The sequence below is a fragment of the Bactrocera dorsalis genome, chromosome 1 (assembly GCF_023373825.1).
Source record: "Bactrocera dorsalis isolate Fly_Bdor chromosome 1, ASM2337382v1, whole genome shotgun sequence".
NCBI classification, from domain to species: domain Eukaryota; kingdom Metazoa; phylum Arthropoda; class Insecta; order Diptera; family Tephritidae; genus Bactrocera; species Bactrocera dorsalis.
In genome coordinates, this window is record NC_064303.1 from 10,095,822 (window position 1) to 10,116,285 (window position 20,464).

Genomic DNA, 20,464 nt, shown 5'->3' on the forward strand with positions numbered 1-20,464 from the left:
AGCTTCTTGGTGAGGTCGGGACGTGTTCAAAATTTCATATAGATATCTTGAAAACTAAAGGACTAGTTGGTATATTTATAGATGGACGGAGATATAGCAAATTAGTGAATTTTTGCACACTTTTTTTATCTTCTTTTAAAACTTTTTTTCTATTGAATATTTATTTTTTATGTTTAGTTTTTGTTTGCAATTTATTGCAAAGTACGCTAAATCATTGTTCAAACAAAAAGATAAATTATTACTTTTTGATTACGACAACTTTATCTTGAGATTTGATCAACATTATAACCAATCTATATAATATATATCAATGTGTCAATATTGTTATAAAATTGTTTACTAATATTCAATACATATTTGTTTAGTTAATGTCTTAAACAAATCATTATCAAATGTGTTTCATATATATTTTCTTTCTATATACTTGCAGGTAGTTTGACGTAGAATGCTATCCAATTTTCACAAATTAATGCGGTGCTCTTCGAGCGTATTGCAATCATCAGCACCTGTGGGTGGCCGCAATGGCGGCGGCGGCGGTGCTGGTTTTGCCGCCGGTGTTGGTGGTTCCAATTCACCAGCCTCACCCTTTAACATCAACGATGACGATCCCAATATTGCCACTTGCTCGGGCCGCGGCGACTGTCTGAATGGCACATGCCTCTGTGAGATCCGTTATGCCGGCGATGAGTGTAGTGGCTTCAATTTGCCATATTACGCCGGCATCTCAGCTGTTTTCTACTTTGTCGCTTTAGTGTCTGTCGTGCAACTCTGCATCTGCATTGTGGCCGAGTATCAGCGCTTGAAACAGCCGTCGATATTGCGCGCCTGTCGGCTTACAACACAAAAGGTCTTATACTTTCTGGTATTCGTGGCAGCATCGCTGCGCGGTGCCTTCTTTACGACACCGGTAAGCCAACGCGCTGAAGTATATAATAATTTATTGTTTTAATTGTCATATTTTTCATTTATTGCAGTTGGATTTACAGCCACAATGGGCCATCACACTGATGTCTGCATATTATCCGATGTTAATGACCTGCGCATCACTCATTGTTTGCATGTGGGCTGAGGTGAGTAATAAACGTTTAAGGTTGTAAGTATGTATAAAACTGAGTTTCTTATAAATTGAGTAAATTTAATATTGCAATACAAGGGTGAACCATTTCGACGTTCCCTACTTTTTTTTTTAAGAAAACAAGACAGAAGCTTCAAATTTAATTCATTGTCATTCGTAAGAACTATCTTTAGCATTTATTTTTTGAAGATTATCTCTTTCTTTGGCCACGGCTACGGCTCAGAGGTTCCATCCGTTGAATCCAATTTTCGACGATTAGATTGAGCACGCGTGATCTGTCAAAAAATGCTATTTAAAAAAATACCTATACTTGGACCACCAGGGACTTTCGTACTCCGGATCTTTGATTCACTAAGCGGAACTACTTACCAGTAGTAGTGTTTGTTTAACGCTTTTTAAGAGCCCTTCAGCCGTAGCAATATTTACTATATATACGGAAAGCTGAAGAAACGAATACAGTAGCTGTTTCATGCTTACAAAAAAATCTGAGGATCTCTTTTATAACGGGTGATTTTTTTGAGGTTAGGATTTTCATGCATTAGTATTTGACAGATCACGTGGGATTTCAGACATGGTGTCAAAGAGAAAGATGCTCAGTATGCTTTGACATTTCATCATGAATAGACTTACTAACGAGCAACGCTTGCAAATCATTGAATTTTATTACCAAAATCAGTGTTCGGTTCGAAATGTGTTTCGCGCGCGTGTTTTGTTCAGCGATGAGGCTCATTTCTGGTTGAATGGCTACGTAAATAAGCAAAATTGCCGCATTTGGGGTGAAGAGCAACCAGAAGCCGTTCAAGAACTGCCCATGCATCCCGAAAAATGCACTGTTTGGTGTGGTTTGTACGCTGGTGGAATCATTGGACCGTATTTTTTCAAAGATGCTGTTGGACGCAACGTTACGGTGAATGGCGATCGCTATCGTTCGATGCTAACAAACTTTTTGTTGCCAAAAATGGAAGAACTGAACTTGGTTGACATGTGGTTTCAACAAGATGGCGCTACATGCCACACAGCTCGCGATTCTATGGCCATTTTGAGGGAAAACTTCGGACAACAATTCATCTCAAGAAATGGACCCGTAAGTTGGCCACCAAGATCATGCGATTTAACGCCTTTAGACTATTTTTTGTGGGGCTACGTCAAGTCTAAAGTCTACAGAAATAAGCCAGCAACTATTCCAGCTTTGGAAGACAACATTTCCGAAGAAATTCGGGCTATTCCGGCCGAAATGCTCGAAAAAGTTGCCCAAAATTGGACTTTCCGAATGGACCACCTAAGACGCAGCCGCGGTCAACATTTAAATGAAATTATCTTCAAAAAGTAAATGTCATGAACCAATCTAACGTTTCAAATAAAGAACCGATGAGATTTTGCAAATTTTATGCGTTTTTTTTTAAAAAAAAGTTATCAAGCTCTTAAAAAATCACCCTTTACTTCTAACCTCACAATTGATAAGTGATCTTGCATATATTAGAATCATTCATCAAACATTTTGGCATTTGTGGCAGGCACCGAAAATAGTTTACCATATAGTTTGTTTTTGGAACTTTGCAGACAAAGACAAATATTTGGGTGTCTAATAGGATTTCAATGACCAATTCGAAAGCTTATTGAACAAAAAACTGTAAAACCTGCAACGTCTTCTAAAAATATAAGCGAAAGCCATCATATCTCTTATTTACAATACTATTGCCATGAAAAAAATTTAATTAAACAATTCAGGTAGTTTATACATCGATCCATCTCTTAATAATAACTTTTACGTCGGAAAACACAAATTTTTTCACATTAAATATATACATATGTATATCTATCCGTTTCGAATTTATATCAAACTTCATATGAAGCCCTTGGTGTACTATCTGAGCTATTAATGCACCTCGATAGTCCATTTTCAAATTTTCCGTGATGCATCTGCAGATATTTTTATTTTAATTGAGAAAGCCTTGTAGAGTACACCTTCTTGTGATAACTGTGGTTTTGTATTTATTTGAATTTGTTCACTGTTTGTAATGGTATACCCCGAACAGGGTATATTAAGCTTGCCGCGACCTTTGGAAAGCCCTGGAGGCGCTATAATGTCCGACTGTCTGTTTAACCCATTTACGCCCGCACCTAGATCCACCGCATTGATTTCATTTCAACTTTTTATTTTGATTATAATAAAAAAACACTCGATGCTTAACATTTTTTGAGATTGTTACATTGAGCCGTTTAGCCACGGATTCAGAAAGTTGCAAAATCGCATAAAATTATTGATTTCACGCAGATCTCGTTCATTTTCGACTTGGTGATTTTTCAAATTTGCTGGTCGATAAATAGACCAATGGCTGTAAATGGGTTAATCAGTGAACTAGTCTCTTAGTTTTTGAGGTATTGAATATCTGCAAGAATCGCCAATATTGGGCAACTACAAGATATAGTTTTCATACAAACTGATCGGTCATGATCAAGTTTTTTTTATTAAAAATATTTTTTATTTCGCTCCCTAAGATACCCATGAAGAAAAAAGGTAGACAAATGGCGTCCACGCTTGCAGCAGACTGCTCTACAACATAAAATAAAAAACACCAATTGCATTTTAATCTGTAGGTAGATTTCTATCGTCGGAATAGTTTTCAATATTTTGAATGCTTTTGAATATTAAACCCCAAATTTCATGATTTACGCGACTATTTTTTTATGAAAAAATCCTAGTTCGGATGATAGCCACATGTGTGATGAATCTACCATTAAACATTTAAAGCATGTAAAAATGTAATTTTGAGAAAAACACGTTTGTAAATTTAGCTATGTAAGCCACGCTCTCTAAAGACCTTAGGCCCTCATTCGTGCCACTTTCCAATTACATTAAATTTCGAAAAATTACTTTACCAACACTTTCTACAAATGCTCTAGATTTGATTTAAGCAAAAAAAAATAGATTTTTTGAAACCGCCACATGGGTTGACCATCTTAAGAACTTCATAAGATATCTTCATACTAGTATAAGTATATTTTATAATAATAAACAATATTTTTCTTATTAAGTAAGCATAGTTCAAAAAAAATATATTGTAAATTAAAGACTTTAAAAAATATGTCAAAATATTCCTAACCTTAAATAATTCGATTCAAAATATTTACTTAAAGTTACTTATTTCCTCTCTTTCTTATCTTAATGTGGATTCATACAAGGCACCCTTATCTTACCTTTGTTAAGTGGCTCGCACTCAATATTTTTCAAAATGAAATCTATTTTTTTTTAATCAATGTCACAAAAAAAAAATATTTCTTAGGGTTATACATACGTTAGGGTGAGCAAAAAAAATAATATCGAGTTTATGGGTTAAAATAAAAAACACGTGAAAATCTGTTTTCATTAAGGGGTTATGTACAGTTAGAAGGCCGATAAAAAGCGAATTTTCCAGAATTATTTCTTACTTAGTATTAGTAAAAATATTTATTTGGAAAGGAACTACATCTGGGCCCGAATCGCGGCACACGTTAACGAGCGAAATTTAAGAATATTTTTTGTTTTCGGATCGTTGTAGTCGCTATCGAATAGGCACTTTCGAAATTTGAAATTTTCTCATTCGATAACGAGTTCTTGTTTGTACGAAAGAATCGAAATTTCATTCGTTAGGTATTTGAGAAACGTTATAGCACAAATTGAACAAAAAATTTGAATATATCCGCTAAAAATAGTCCGAGGGGCAAAATGTAAGTAATTTTTCATTTATTTAGTTTATTTAACATGTGATATAATTATAACTAATAATTTAAGGACCAATGTAAACAAAATAAATATGCGTCAAAAAAATTTGATGAGTGACTTTATGCTACAGCATCAGGACTTGGCAAAAAATATTTTGCCTAATTGTGGGCAAGGCAAAGTTGCAGCAAATAAGCTATGGGAGGCGTTGACTTTAAAACTGAACGCTGCCGGGCCGCCGATGAAAGATGCTAAATCTTGGCGAAAAGTAAGATAAATAAAATAATAGATGATTAAAATAATAATAAAATACAAAAATAGGTATTTGCTGACCAGAAGCACAACATAAAAAAGAAAATTTCTTTCAACAAAGCCTCAAAACAAAGGACTGGTGGTGGTCCGTACGAGGAAAAGCTATTAACTGCAGCAGAAGAGCAACTCCTCCAAGCTACGGGGATAGATGTTGCTGTAGAAGGGTTGACTGTAGTAAAATCTTTTGGAAATGTAGAGCCCGAAGAAAGATTAAATGAGTTGGTAGAAATGATTTTAGATAGCGAGGAAGAAGATCCGACTCCATCCACCAGTCGCAGTGCGACAAAGTCATGTAAAGCGAAGCCCACTGTCGAAAGTGAAAAGCTTTCTCTTTTAAAATGCAATTTACGCGCATATGAAGTAACGCAAGCGCAAATAAATAAAAATATTGAGAAACTACTTGCGCTAAAGCAGAGATCTCTCCAAATAAAAGAAGAGGCACATGCTGCAGATATGAAAATAAAAGCTGTAGAGTTGGAGATTAAAACTCATGAGCTTGATATTTTAAAGAGAAAAATCCATAAATAAATACCAATATATAAGATATGTTAATTCCAAGTTCTTTATTGAAAATATATTTGTTAAAATAAAATACTTATGAATTCAAATGTTGTTGGAACGTTTAATTCAATTATTATCTAAAGACAACATAATGTGATCTCTAATTTTATGACCAATTTTGGTTAATTGAGTCTCATTTCCGGTATCTATTTCTGTATCATTATTTTCGTTTACAAAATATCTGCAATATGTTGAATTTTTATATTGTATGCAAATGTTATGCAACGCTGCACATACATTGCCGAACTTTGCCATCTTTTCAGGACTATACCGACTTCTTTTATCATTGGTAAGAATTTTCCACCGGCCTTTCAGTATACCAATGGTTCGTTCAACAATACAGCGTGCTTTTGCATGGATTTCATTAAACCGTGCTTGGCACGAGCCAACTTCGGGGTTTCTAAATGGTGTCAAACACCATGGTTCCAAAGGATATCCAGAATCTCCTGTTAATTGAGAAAATACGTAGATATGTTTATAAATATATTTTGCAGCTGTATAAGTGCATATATTACCCAAAAGCCAGACATTTCTCATATTGTTTTGATTATATGCTTCCTCCAAAAATCTGCCCTGCGCAGAATGCTTCCATACAAAGGAATCGTGAGCGGCTCCACCATATTTTGAATCAATAGCTAAAATTCGATGTTCGTAATCACAAATCTGCAAATATATATATGTACATACATACATATTCGTAAGTATGTGGTCTACAAATCCAAATATATATGTATATAAATGCATATGCTATGTATTTATGAGTACATCCATGTGTACATATATGCGACTTACTATCATTGAATTAAGACTGTGGTATCCTTTTCTGTTGAAAAACATATGTTCATTCACAGTTGGTTTTTGAAGGCCAAAATGTGTACCGTCAATACATCCGATAACTAAACATTTGTATATTTATTTTTAGCATCTTTATTTAGTCGACAACATACCTCCTGGAACTTTATATTTCTCAACAAAGTATTCTGTGCACTTAGATAAACGGTTTGGCGAAAACTTAATGAAATGTGGACAAAGTTTTGTCTCCATTTCATTAACTACGTCCCCTACAATTTTACACACTGTGCTTTGACACATTCCAATTAAAAAGTCGTTTCCAACTGAGTGTTGATAGCCTCCACTCGCCAAAAGGGACAAAGTCGCTGCCAATTGAAGAATTGGTGGTACTGCGGTTGACAAATGTCCGTTAAATTCTATTTCCGATAAGATGAATGTAAATGCGTCTTTGGTCAGTCTAAACCGCTTCCTGAATCTGTAAATGATTTAAAATAATAATATCTATACCAAGTTAAACGATGTAATTAAAAATGTTCTTACGCTGCTTCAGGTAAAGCCAGGGGATTACGATTGTCACGGATCCTGGACCTTAAGTCCAGTTGATGATGTTCTTCATCTGATTCAGATGTACTTGAATAAAAAAACACGTTAGGGTTCATTTTTTTTGCCTGCAAAAACTAAATTTAGTAAATTTATATATGTATAAAACGTATAATAAATTTGAATATTTACATTCAATTCCAATTCAAATATTTCTTTCTTTTGTTTTGTTTCGTTATTCGAAAAAGTCATTTAGAGCTACACCAGGGAAGTTATTTTATAAAATTTCTATTCGTTTCGTATCGAGTGCGACGATCCGCACACTCGACACGTTACGAAATTTCATTCGATACGATTACTTGCTCGCTCACGATTGCCGCGATTCGGGCCCTGATTTCATGAAAGTATTGTTACATCGAGTAATTAATCCAAGGAATAAGCAAAATATTTTTTTTTGCATAATGCGGTTTTTGAAAAAAAAAACAATTTTTGACCGGAATTTCGATCTTATATTGTTTATAAAAAAAATATTTATTGAATAAAAAAAGTTATAATAATTACTAAAAATATACTTTAGAAGCTCGTGTTGAATTTTGAGACTAATTGGCATAACCGTTTTCGAGTAATGTTAGTCACCGACTTTGAAATGGTTCCAAGCTAATAAGTCATTTTTGACTGTTTACGCAGCAAACTTCACATTTAACCGCTTAACCGTTATATATTTGAACAGCTGATTTAGTAAGCTTGTTTGTGAAATATTTTCTTTAAAGTTTTTAGAAAATTTCTTTCTGACAATTTCAAGCTTGAGGATGGACCACGCCCTGGAAGGCCTCTTGAGGCCAATGTGGATAAGATAAAGTTGTTGGCCGATGTAAATCGTCGAATAGTAACTTGATATATTAAAAAACTAAATTAGTTGTTTTTGTTGTTGTTGTAGCGGTATAAAATATTCTTGAAACAATTTCGAGAAATGTTGCCGAGTTAACAGTCTTTGACAGGATAAAAATCCGGGTCCGTTTCGCTTACTTTGACCCGACTGTCGAGGAAACGGTAAGATTAAATTTACGTTCATGTTACACAAAAAAATAGTGTCTAACTTGCAATAAAAAAACGGAATTACTTAGTGAACGACTCAATAATTAATAAAAATTAGACATATTAGTAACAGACTGTAAGGCACTAAACTTTATTGCCTTCATGCCACCACCATTGTAATAATTTACAGTGTACATGTAACTCACTACTTAGGCCCATCGGTCAGTAACCGCTCTATGGCCTAAAGTAATATGATGTAACGCGCCCAATTATAAAACAAGATTAAATTTTACAACTTTTTAATTCTCACTCATTGAGTTAATTATTTCGCACTCTCATCCGCGCATTATCGCAGTAGTAGTTGAGTTATCTAAATTTATATTTCGGTATAGTCGATTAATAGAGGTATGTATATTGAACAACTACAACTACAAATTGACAACAACTCTATAGCACACTTTGAGTGCAAGTGTCCTCGATTTTGTATTATATTTACAGTTATAGGTGTTTTGCAATCACTGAACCATATTAACGGTATAAAAACACGTCAGGTGGTCCTCAGTTGATAATTCGGTGCATTTAATTAAGTTTTTTTTAGTACATAGTACAATTATCGCCGCAATTGGAGGTGTGCTTAGGTATTTTTTTTACCTTGTTAATTTTTTTCCATTGTTATTTCTTTTCGGCGCACAAAAAACAGTAAACATTGTTTTTAAGAATTTTTATCAGCGCGTTTTATTTATTATGAAAGTGCAGAATATTAAATTTTTCATTAACATTCAAAAGCAAACCGCTAAATCGCGAGGATGTGCGCGTGTTGAAGTCACTGAAATTTTAAAAACAATTTAAATATTTCCTGCTCATTAAAGGAATTTTTTTTTTAAGAAAAACTATGAAAATAATTGTGCAAAAATTATAGAAATATTATATGATGATTTGAGGAAAAGCAGAGTAAAAACTTCAGGTACCAATTCAAGTGTGCGCGCAATTAAGTGAATTTAAAATTCCGTGAAAATCACTGAATATTTTTGTTGTGCCTAAAAATCATTATTGTGGTAATTTTATTTTTCAAATAAAAAAAAATTAATTACAACGCTTGCAATATTTTTCTACAAAAAAAAAATAAAAGAAACGTCCTGACGCTATAAATAGCTATAGGGTTAAATATACAGTGGCGGAAATTGAAATCCGGACAGTTAAAAAGTCATGGTTTTTCTTATTTTTTGGCCTAGTGTCTTAGGTTTTAATGTTTAATATTGTGTGTGCTTTTTATATTCCTAAATAAAATTAAATGTGAGAAAAAAATTGTTTTCATATTAAAATTTTGTTTTACATATTAAAAAATTGTTTGTTTTCATATTAAAAGGTATTTTTTTTTTTTTTTGCTATTTTTGTATATTTTAGTGTTTTAGTAATGAATAATACATGTTTACATAACTTTAATACTAATTCTTTTACAAAAATAATATAATTTTTAATCGTCAGGCAGAGTTAATATTACACACTCCAAAAATCTTAAAACTAATATTTTGTTGAGCTTCCTTTGCTTTCTATAACTGCATTGAATTTGTCAAATTCTGTAATGTTTGTGCTGCAATTTCGTTATACCAGACATCCTTGAGAATTTTTTTCCAAATAAGGTAAAGTACTGGGTCTCTTCTTTGCTTGGTCTTTATAATATACCAAAGGTTCTCAATGGGTTTAAGTCTGCGCTGTTACCTCGTCATTCTAACAGCAAAACTCCATTTTGCGAGAGCAATTTTTACTTATAAAAAAACAAAAAAAGTCCAATTAATATTGTTAATGAAATAATTTGTGTAAACTACAGGCGTGAAAAAAATTGATACCTACCCTACTATTTTCTTGCTGGAAAGATGAGAACGTTTTCTTGCGAAAATTGCTCTTCAATTGAAAGTGTTAAATATTTCTCCAATATTTGCAGCTACTTAATTGCGTTTAGTGCTGCCTCCCTGCTTAACTGTTCTTCGGACGCACTCTTCGCTATAGCGTTCTCCAGTTTTTCTACTTACGCAGGACATCCCGTCGCTACATAACATGTTGAACTCGTCAGAGAAGATTACTTTCTGCCAATCGACTTTAGTTCAGCTTTGGTGCTTAATAGCCCACAGGCGTTGTTGACGCATTTTCTTAGTCAAAAGTGGCTTTTAGCGGGTTGTCGAACGTTCAAACCAACATTCCGGAGCCTGATTCGTATAGTTCTAGCAGTGATTTCGTTTTCAATGTCTTCTATGATCTCCATGCTGATGTCCTCAGCGGTGTGACTCGATCCTTCAGGCTAATGCGTTCTAATTGCCGATCCTCCCTAGAAGATGTTTTCCTTTTCCCTGACGTCAAACTTCTTGAATCCAACTCTTTCACTGAGCTTCCGTATGCTAAGATTTTCTTTTCACAAAATTAATGTATTGCTCTTATCCACAGTAGTCAGTTTTTTAGATTTGGTCGAGTTAATGTCTCAACTCTTCTCACACATATCTCATTTCAAGATACTTATAGATTACAAAATGTTCGATTACACCCGAACTTAGCGCTTCCTTACTTATTTTTCACAAATTTATATCACTAACCGAATCTCACCGTTTTTATTTGCAGATTTTCCATTTACGCGACATCCGTTGGGAGAAGTCACAATTTCTATCGAAGAGTTTCCTCGGCTTTGTAGCATTTAACTTATTCCTCTACAGCTTATTCGGCGTTGAGGTATTTTCTTCGTTGATTATCAACGATCGACAGAATTATGCGCACATCTTCAACGGCTGTTATGCCGTACTCTTGCTCATTGTCGTGGTTTTCTTTTTGATCTATGGCGTCGAAGTGTTTTTCAAATTGCGCGGCGGTTTCGTTTACGATCAAACTGGCAAAATACTTGGACCCAGCGAAGCGATTGTAAATGCCTCACAACTGCACCAGTCACGCTTGGGTCTACTATCACAGGCGATTATGTTAATCGTCATTGTGGGCTTCCTCACATCAGAGACATTGGGCGATTTCTGGAAAACAAAGTGAGTTTCACATTAATACTGAATTTTATGAATCAATAATTATTATCTAACTTTTATTTTCTTCTTTTTGTACTTTTAGGGTGCCAGTGTACTCACGCAATTGGCATGACATTGTCTTCCGCATTGTAGAGATGGGTGTTGCTGTTTGGTTCCCTTGCTGCTTGTGGAATTCAATGGCGCCCGAACAGCTGTGGATCTTAAATCCGCGTAAATTGCTGTCGCGTCAAATTGACCCATCTATACCGACCACATCGGCGGAAACCAAGAGCCTCTCACCCGAGGAAGGTCAATCGTTTTTGACGAAAAAAGACTGTTGGATTTGTTATGATAGTGACAAGCCCGAACCGCTCATACAGCCATGCCGCTGCACCGGCGATGTCAGTTCTGTACATCATGAGTGTCTCAAACGTTGGCTCGTGGAGAGCTGCAGTTCGCCAGATGCGCAATTGTCGTGTAAAGTTTGTGGTTTCCCGTATGAAATTGAGAAGAGCAAAAAGTAAGTAGTTTAATTAAGTATGTAAGATATAAAAATAACAAATATAATTTTTAGCTTTCGCTACACTAATAACATTATTAGATATTTAGATCAGCTATAATATATTGTATTCCACTTCATATTTCATGTCGATTAGGTAAAAAAAAAACAAGAAAAAATGTTAACTTCAGTGAACCGAAGCTATAATCTTATTCTTTATTAGCGCTGACAGTGCTTACGAGATTCCAAGTGTAGCCATGTCCTTCTCCACCTGGTCTTTTCATCGAAGTGGAGGCCTTCCTCTTCCTCTGCTTTCCCCTCCCCAGTGTAACCCCTGTCTCTTAATTCGCTGAACTATGTCTATGTCTAAACTATGTGCGTCTCGGGTACGCTTGCAGAAGTCCAGACGCTGAATCCAATTTTCAACGGTTTTCAAGCATAAATCGGCCGATATTTCACGTTCGATATTCCTACGTCATGCATCAGTCGTCACTGGCTTGTTGGAATAGGCCATAGACTTCACGTAGCCGCACAATCAAACGGCGTCAAATCGCACGACCGAGGCGCCTAATTTATTGGGTCATTTTGTAAGATAACACGTTCACCAAACTTGGATTTCAATAAATCGATTGTGACATTCGCTGTGTGGCTTGTGGCGCCGTCCTATTGGAACCACTTATTGTCCAAGTTCATATTATCCAATTCGGGCCAAAAATATTCGGTTATCATTGAGCGTTAGCGATTTCCATTCACAGTAACGTGTCGGTCTTGATCTTCACGAAAGAAGACGTCCCTATTACGCCGCCGGCTCATAAACTGCACCAAAAATTTTTCGGGATGCAATGGTGACTCATGGAGTACGTGTGGATTGTTGCCTGACCAATAACGCATATTTTGGTTATTGACGAAGTCATTCAGCCAGAAAAAATGAGCCTTATCGCTGAAGATGATTTTTCGACGAAAATCCGGATCCTTTTCAAGTTGTTGCTCAGCCCATTTCGCGAACAGACGACGATGCTGGTGGTCAAGCGGCTTCAATTCTTACGTCAATTTGATCTTATAAGGATGTAGGCCAACATCTTTTCACAAAATTCGCCACAACATCGTCACAGAGATGCCAAACGCTTGAGAATAACGTGTGAAAAACTGAACTGGGTCTTCCTTGATGCGCTAGCGGCAGTAATATTCTCGACACCATGAACACTTCTTTGTCTCACTGTCACGGGAACGTTTTGTAAATTTTCTACTAGACGCTCAATTCTTGAAGCGACAGGACGATTATGACGACCATAAATTGGACGTAGCACTCTTAAAGTTGGAGCCACTGACTCCGAATTTCGGTAGTAAATTTAAATAATTTCGACTCGTTTGACTTTCCATGATGAAATGGCAAACCTAACTGAAGAGAAATATCAAAAGAGCGGGAAAAAAATATGGCGTCGTTTGCTGTTCTTATCGGTGTACTTTATTTTTGAATTGTATTATAGCTCCGGTTTAAACGAAGATAACGTTTTTTCTTAAATTGTTACAAAATTCCATACTTTATAGGGTCTTGCTTAATACTTAAGGGTTTAAAATCAAAAATTTTAAATAAAGAATATTATATAATATAAATTGGTTTAACTTACCTTCATATCACTTAATGTACACATCTTTTCACCAAACTTGCAGACTCGAATGGGAGAAGGGCTTCAACATGCAACACTGGACCAAGACAATCATACTGATCACGCTGATGTGCGTCGCCGGCGCCAGCGCCTGGGTAGTCATCCAACTGTACGTTGATCCGCTGGTGCGCGTACTCACCGTCGGCATTGCCGTGCTCATTGGCTATGTGTGTGTCAAGTGTTTGGGCGAAAACACAGTGGTGGCATATCAACGCGCCAAAGTCAGCTCAATTAATATAGTGACAAAATCGGAAATGGAAAAGCTACACACCATCTGTCAAGACGTCGGCGAACGGCCAACAACAACAGCGGCAGCAGCGGCGGCCGCAGCAGCTGCAGTCAGCGCTGGACCAACACCAACAACAAGCGCTATGTTAGCTAACACTGTGCAATGATTATGACCCGCTGAGGAGGGGGGCAGCAGTGCCGTGGAGACGGAACACACACGCTTGTTGAACGGTGAAGGTGAGGACGAGCAACAACAACTGCAACGACACGAGCGTTTGGTGGAAGTTGAACAGGTGAATGGGCGGGTGACAGTAGCTGCCACGAAAATAGCACCACCGAATACGATTATTAGTCTGACTAATGTAACAGAGAAGAAACGAACTAAACACTAACTGACTAACGCGGTAACGGCGAGGCGAAGTAAATGCGACAGCAATAATCACAACAACAACAATGACGATTGCGACTATGACGAGACGTGGACGACAGCGCATTCGTTCCAAGGCAAGTTAATTAAGTTGGACAAAGGCTGTCTATTGAAACAGCTATGACTTTACACAACAACAGCAAATTACTGCAGCAATTATGAGAAAAAATAATTATAATTATAAAAAATAGAAATACAATAACATTACTCGTTCGGTTTAAGCAACATTAACAATTAACTTTCATTCATACATATATACATACATACATGGATACATTCTATATATATTTATACACAAGCACAACTTAAAATAACCGCCAGCCAAGCCAAAGTAAGCAATCGAATGAGACAGTAAGCACAAGCTGTGTGGAAGAAAGCGCAACACAAGCGTGTATAGCAATGAAAAACAACAATAACAAGCACACGAAGTAGTGCTGCAACCTGGCTCTAACAAGAGGAGCTAAAATAACAACAATATCAATACCCAACATAGCAAAAATATTTAAGTGACCAGCTCCTTTTCAACTTTTTTGAACTCAGAAAGAAGAAGAAGAATAAAAATGACTCAAGACGATAGTTTGTGCCAATGGTAATAAAATTTACAAAAGCATCCAAGCACCTCGACTCGTTGTGGTTATTTTAAGTTGTCGTTTGTGTATAAGCGCGCGATCCTTGACGTTAGTTAAAGGAGAAAAAATGTGAAATTTCTCATACAGTCGCGTGCATTTTTCATGTTCACTCATAAATACATACATACATACTTTATAATTTAATTGTATTTACAAAATCAAAGCGAAAAATCGTGATCTGCGTCTAATATGAGCTGCATACATATTGGCATCGCATTCATTAATTTCATGTTTCTATTCACGAATTTGTTTACTCGATTCTCTATGTTAATGAAAATAAGAATTTTGTTATGCATATTTTACCATTTTTTTGTGTGTTCGCAAACTAAATTTTAAGCGATTTTGTGAAACAATTAATTAATTTTTTTTTCGGCAAGCACTCAAATATCGCAAATCAAAAGATGTTCAAATTTGAAAAAAAAATAAATAAAATAAAAAATTTTATAATATGCCAAATCTACATACATACATACATACGAGTACATGCAAACATTAATAAATGCGTACGCATTTTCATTACAAAAATTGTGTTGTAAAAATGCAAAAACAAAAAATATTTAATATATATAAATATAAATAGTAATAGCCAACAACCGTCAGTATCATTGCAATTGAGATTAATTACAAGTGTTTTAAGTGAAAAATATGAAGTAACAATAAAAGGCTTTCAAAGTACATACATACATATAAAATTACATATATGTACATACATATAGTCATAACAACTAACATAATAACACAATAGTAGAGTTTGACGCGCCAAATACACCACAGTTGAAGGTAACAACGCATTTGGAAATATTTTTAATATAGTTTTTTGCCATAAAAACTTTTGAAAACTCTTGGAAACCTGCAGTTATATGTTAAAAATTATAATTTAAAAAATTTGAAATTTTTAATTTTTTTAATTAAATTAAATTTAAAAAAAATATTAAAAAATAATAATAATTTTCTTTTTTCGAAAAAAATATTCATCAACTGAGAAAAAATATAGCTTATTTTATAATTTTTGCCCTTGTTGAACCTAAAAAACACTAATTTACCTTAAAATTATAATTTATGCTTTAAATTCTTTGAATAAAAAAACATAAAAATTTAAAAATAATAAGAAAAAAAATATTTTTTCAAAAAAAATTTGTAAATTAAAAAATATAACTTCATTTATAATTTTTTTGTTTTGATTGAACCTAAAAAATTATGATTTACCTTAAAAATTATAATTTATGCTATAAATTCTTTGAATAAAAATACATAAAAAATTAAATATTAAAAAAATAATAATAAAAATATTTTTTCGAAAAAAATTTGAAAATTAAAAAAAATTTAGCTCCATTTAAATTTTTTTTTGTTTTTGTTGAACCTAAAGACACTGATTTAACTGCTTAACCTTAGAAAATATCATTAGTAACACAAATTAGTATTTATCAAATTTTTTATTTAATTTAAATTAAAATTTTGAAGCATTTAGCTTTAGAAAAAATATAACTTAATTTAAATATATTTTTCTGTTTTTATTGAACCTAAAAACACTGTTTTACCTGCTTTACATTAGCAAATGTCATTAATTACACAAATTAATATTTTTCATATTTTTTTTGTATTTATTTGAAATAAAATTTTTGAAGCATTTAGCTTTCCACACAAATTTAAATATTTCAACTTAAATTTAAATATTTCTAATACTCAAATTCAAAATAAAAATAAATTTTTAACTAAATCTGAGGTCAATATAGTGCATTAATGCAGCTTTAGTCGATTTAAGAGGTCATATTCACTTTTTAGGTCAGGAAAAACGCGTTTTTTCATGAATATTTTTGAAGAGATATTAAATTTAATATAAAAAAAGTAATATAAAAAAAATATAAAAATAAAAAAATAATATAGATTAACAAAATTTCATGTAATTTAATAAAAAGCAATTCATTTTGAAAATTTTTGGATTCCAAAAACCGATGTTCAGGAGGACTTCCGAAAAATTGTCAGGGGCGAAGGAAGATTTTTGTGATTTTTCTGCCAAAATCCAAAAAACATAAAAGAAATATATTTACTCAAAATGAAGATAATAAGCGAAGAACTAGTCAAACTTTTGAACTTTGGCAAAAAATTTAAGTTTTTTTTTAACAAATTTACATTTTAGAGTTGTTTAAGAAATCGAAATTATTATAAAAAGTATAATTTCGAAAAAACGCGTTTAAACTTTAAAGTTTTGGGTGCTGATTGCACTGATCAAAAAATCTTATAAAAACGCTCATAACTCCAAAAGTATTTGCCGGATCAACTTTTAAAATTTTCGAAGAATATTCTCAAAGATATCTATTTTCGATATACAGTAGAACTTCCCAAACTCGAATCACCACAATCTACAAAAAAACTTCGTGTTAGAGAGACTTCGAGTTATAGAAGGACATTTGTATGAAATTTGACTTCTATTGGTAACTCAAGAGTTCGAGTTATGGACGACTTCCAGTTGTAGAAGTTCAACTATACATACTATATATGCGAAGTAAAAATTCGATTAATTCTATTATCAATTATTTATTATCAAAGAGTTCGAGTTATGGAGAACTTTGAGTTATTTGAACTTCGAGTTAAACAGATTTTAGTTTTTGAAGTTCAACTGTATATGCAAAACAGAAAATCGTTTTTTTGAGATGCACAGGCTATAACCCCTTAAGATAATGTTTAAAACTTCTTCGATACTCGACCTTGTTTTTTACATAAATCTTAATCTAAGCATGTAGACTTTCAAATTAAGATACGATTTCGGGAAACAGAATCTATTTAAGACTTTATTGAAAGCATGTGGTATTGATAGTGCAAAGATAATGTGCTTTACTGAAAAAAAATCAATGTGGTTGCGTTTAATGGGTGTATTTGGCGATTTTTAATATACAAATAACTCACATATTATATTTCGAGTATTTTATTGAAGGGAAAAAAGTTTTAAATTCGTTACATGCTAATTTCAATACAATAAAAGAATATTATTTCATTATATTACAGCATAATTAGCATTGAAAATCTACAAAAAAATTAATTTTTTTTTTATAAAAAACTAATTCTTTTCCTTTCTTATTTAATACAATTAACAATATTAATTTTTATTAAAAAATTCTTAGTTGAAAAATGCTTATTATTAAAAAAATATCTCAACTTAAAAACAAAATTGAACCCAAAAATATTACTTGCGCTCTTTTCTTCATAACTAACCAGGGTTGCCAATTTTTTATTAAAATTTCTTTTGAGATTAAATTTTTTTTTTTTAAATTAAGATTCTTGGGCTTACAAAAAAAATAATTTAAATGTAAATTGAATTATTTTTAAGGCATTATTTGCAACCCTGTTTCTAACCTACAAAATATTACGAAAATAATTAAAAGAGATAATTTTTTAAACAACTCAACTTACCATCGTCACTTTGCTATTGCTTTTGCTTTAACTTAATTTCAAAACTGCTAACAAAACACTCAATTAAAACAATTATTTATAACTCGATGCTTGATTAAAATAGTTTTACTGAAAATATAATATTCCGCTTTTATTTTTCCTAATAAAAAAATGATAAAATTAGTTAAAAAAAAACAATAACAAATCTTTATGTATTTTCGAAAACTAAAATATTTTTATGCATTTATGAGGATAAATTGTATAGTTTTCGAAATCAGCAAACGCTGTAAAGCGAAGTTGAGAATATGCGCTCAAACATACAGACTTATAACATTAATGTAGCAGCAAATAAAAAACTTAAAGAGCAAAATAAAAGTAAATATACGTTAAGTGAGTTCAAAACGCATAGGCAAAATAATGAACTTGGCAACAAGAAACAAAAAAGTTAAAATAAAATTGAAAACTTAAAAATAAAGTCAGAAAATTTAAAAAAATATAGTAAAAGAATTAAAAGTAAATTGAAAAATTAAAAATAAAGCCAAAAAAATTTAAAAATAAATTTTTAAAATTAAAAATAAAGCCCAAAAAATTTGAAAATAAAATTGAGAAATTAAAAATAAAGTCAAGCAAATTTAAAAATAAAAATTCAAAACTAAAAAGTAAAAATTCAAAACTTAAAAATACACTCGAAAATAGTTTAAAATAAAATTGAAAAAAAAAAATAAAAAGTAAAATTTCAAAACTTAAAAATAAACTCGAAAATTTTTCAAAAATAGTTTTGAAAAAATTTTCCAAAATAGAATTGAAAATTTTTCAAAAATAGAATTGAAAAAGTTTTCAAAAATAGCATTATAAATTTTTCAAAACACAAATTTAAAAATATTATTGATTTAAATTGCGCATAAAATAAACACAAATAGTATTCAGTTCGTTCATTGTACGCATTACACTGTGCAACATAATAAAATTACCTACATAAATGCTGTAAATTCAGTTTCAAATCATCACACATCAGAGTACGAATATTATTTATAATAACTAGTAACTACATTCATACATATACAAAAAAAAACTTTAAAATATTTAAACGACAACATGTACGTATGTGTGCAAATACTCTCACACACACATACATAAATAATATTATTTTTAATACGAATTACATTTAAGTGCTAGTTAAGTTAATATAAATTACGATAAATACAACAACACAACAACTCTTTATTATAGAGTAAAACGAGAAAGCTACAAAAAAAAAACAAAAAACAACAAATAAATTAATAAACAAAATGCAACCTTGCAAACACGTATTAAAATTAAATTTAAAATACATATTAATAATGAAAATTTAATTGTAATCAAATTATTGTGATAGCAGCATACAATTCATTTAACCATTTAATCATAAACGATATATGCATGTAAGAAATTTTACAAAAACAAAAAGAAAACAAATATTTAAGAAAGTAAGCAAACGTTTGCATTCATTTTAAACAATTTTTAATGGAACAAAGCTAGTGAAGTAAGCTTAACAAATTAATTTTGCTAATAATATATACCGTTAAACGACCCCCGCCACGCCCTGCAGTCGGCAATTGCATGTGCGACGCATTTGCAAGCCAACACAATTTTTGACGCAGTCCAAATTTTTTGCGCACTTACAAAAAATTTGATATAAAATATTATATATTTACGCTTCGTAAAGTCATTAGCCGATAAGCGTGCGTGCCATCTTTAGCTGGTGTGTCAATAAAGTCTGTTTAGGGCGCTGCACTCAACGTTTTATGTGTCGAGTATGGAAAGTGAAGCTTCTTTCACTTACAGTTTGAGCATTTAGATTGTAGTGACGTTGATCCACCAAGTTGAAAAAATAAGTTATTTCTTCCTAGCATTCGTAGATGATTTTTGAGGTATCATACCACACTTAGCCATATGAGAAAGCATTTTTGGGAACATACATGTACATATGCATATGTATTTAACAACACTTGCTAGTGAAATGATACCAGCATATGTTTTGGGCACATTTCGGCGGTCTCGTCGGATACTGTAAATTCCAATTGATTGTATGGCATGAGCCCATCGAATCTGTTCCCGATGTCTTCGGTGAGTGAGACGAATTTTGTATGTCGGGTATATCGGTCTCGGATATTAATATTCTTAGAGAATTCTTTCTAGGTTGTTCATAAATCATGCTTCACCCATCGTTGGATGCTCCGTACCTTTGTTTTCGTGTTTGGTGGGAAGGTGGGCAACAGAAAACATAAGAATACGAAAATTTTATTCACGGAACCGATTGCAAAATACCAACCTTTTTCGATTCTGGATCCTTGAGCCTCCCGTCGCATTTTTTGAAGTCTATTCTACTAAATATATCCAACCCAGAGTTGATCCGCAAGAATCCGAAAATTTTATTCACGGAACAGACTTCAAAATACTAATCTAGTTTCGATTTTGGATCCTTGAACCTCCCGTCGCCTTTTCTGAAGTCCAATCCACTAAAACTTTCCAACCCAGAGATGCCTGTTCATGTCACTATCATGCAAAGGTTCATAGAACTGAGTTCAATGATCAACATTAAATAACATCGTCGTCTTTAATAGGAACAATTACCGC

The 20,464-nt window shown here is 32.8% G+C and overlaps 2 protein-coding genes and 1 long non-coding RNA gene across 6 annotated transcripts in view; 1 reads left to right on the forward strand and 2 right to left on the reverse strand.

The window, feature by feature from the left end:
* LOC105222149 (uncharacterized) overlaps positions 1-14,831 on the forward strand; it is a 63,740-nt gene extending 48,909 nt beyond the window's left edge. For all 4 annotated transcript variants that reach the window (XM_049453388.1, XM_049453331.1, XM_049453490.1 and 1 more), the window contains 5 exons: positions 431-907; positions 975-1,070; positions 10,626-11,035; positions 11,115-11,531; positions 13,182-14,831. In XM_049453388.1, coding sequence (XP_049309345.1) covers positions 446-907; positions 975-1,070; positions 10,626-11,035; positions 11,115-11,531; positions 13,182-13,572 — 1,776 coding nt within the window. In that variant the 5' untranslated portion in view covers positions 431-445 and the 3' untranslated portion in view covers positions 13,573-14,831. The remainder of the gene's footprint in view (positions 1-430; positions 908-974; positions 1,071-10,625; positions 11,036-11,114; positions 11,532-13,181) is intronic.
* LOC125777810 (putative nuclease HARBI1) lies at positions 4,560-6,999 on the reverse strand. Its single transcript, XM_049453564.1, has 4 exons — positions 6,596-6,999; positions 6,441-6,544; positions 6,164-6,311; positions 4,560-6,094 (listed from the first exon to the last, which is right to left on the reverse strand). Exons 1-4 carry the CDS (start codon positions 6,738-6,740, stop codon positions 5,715-5,717), a joined length of 777 nt encoding a protein of 258 aa, XP_049309521.1. The 5' UTR covers positions 6,741-6,999; the 3' UTR covers positions 4,560-5,714.
* On the reverse strand, positions 9,680-10,350 carry LOC125777827 (uncharacterized). Its single transcript, XR_007422417.1, has 2 exons — positions 9,867-10,350; positions 9,680-9,780 (listed from the first exon to the last, which is right to left on the reverse strand). It is a non-coding gene; the product is annotated as an uncharacterized LOC125777827 (long non-coding RNA).
* Positions 14,832-20,464: the final 5,633 nt, after the last annotated feature.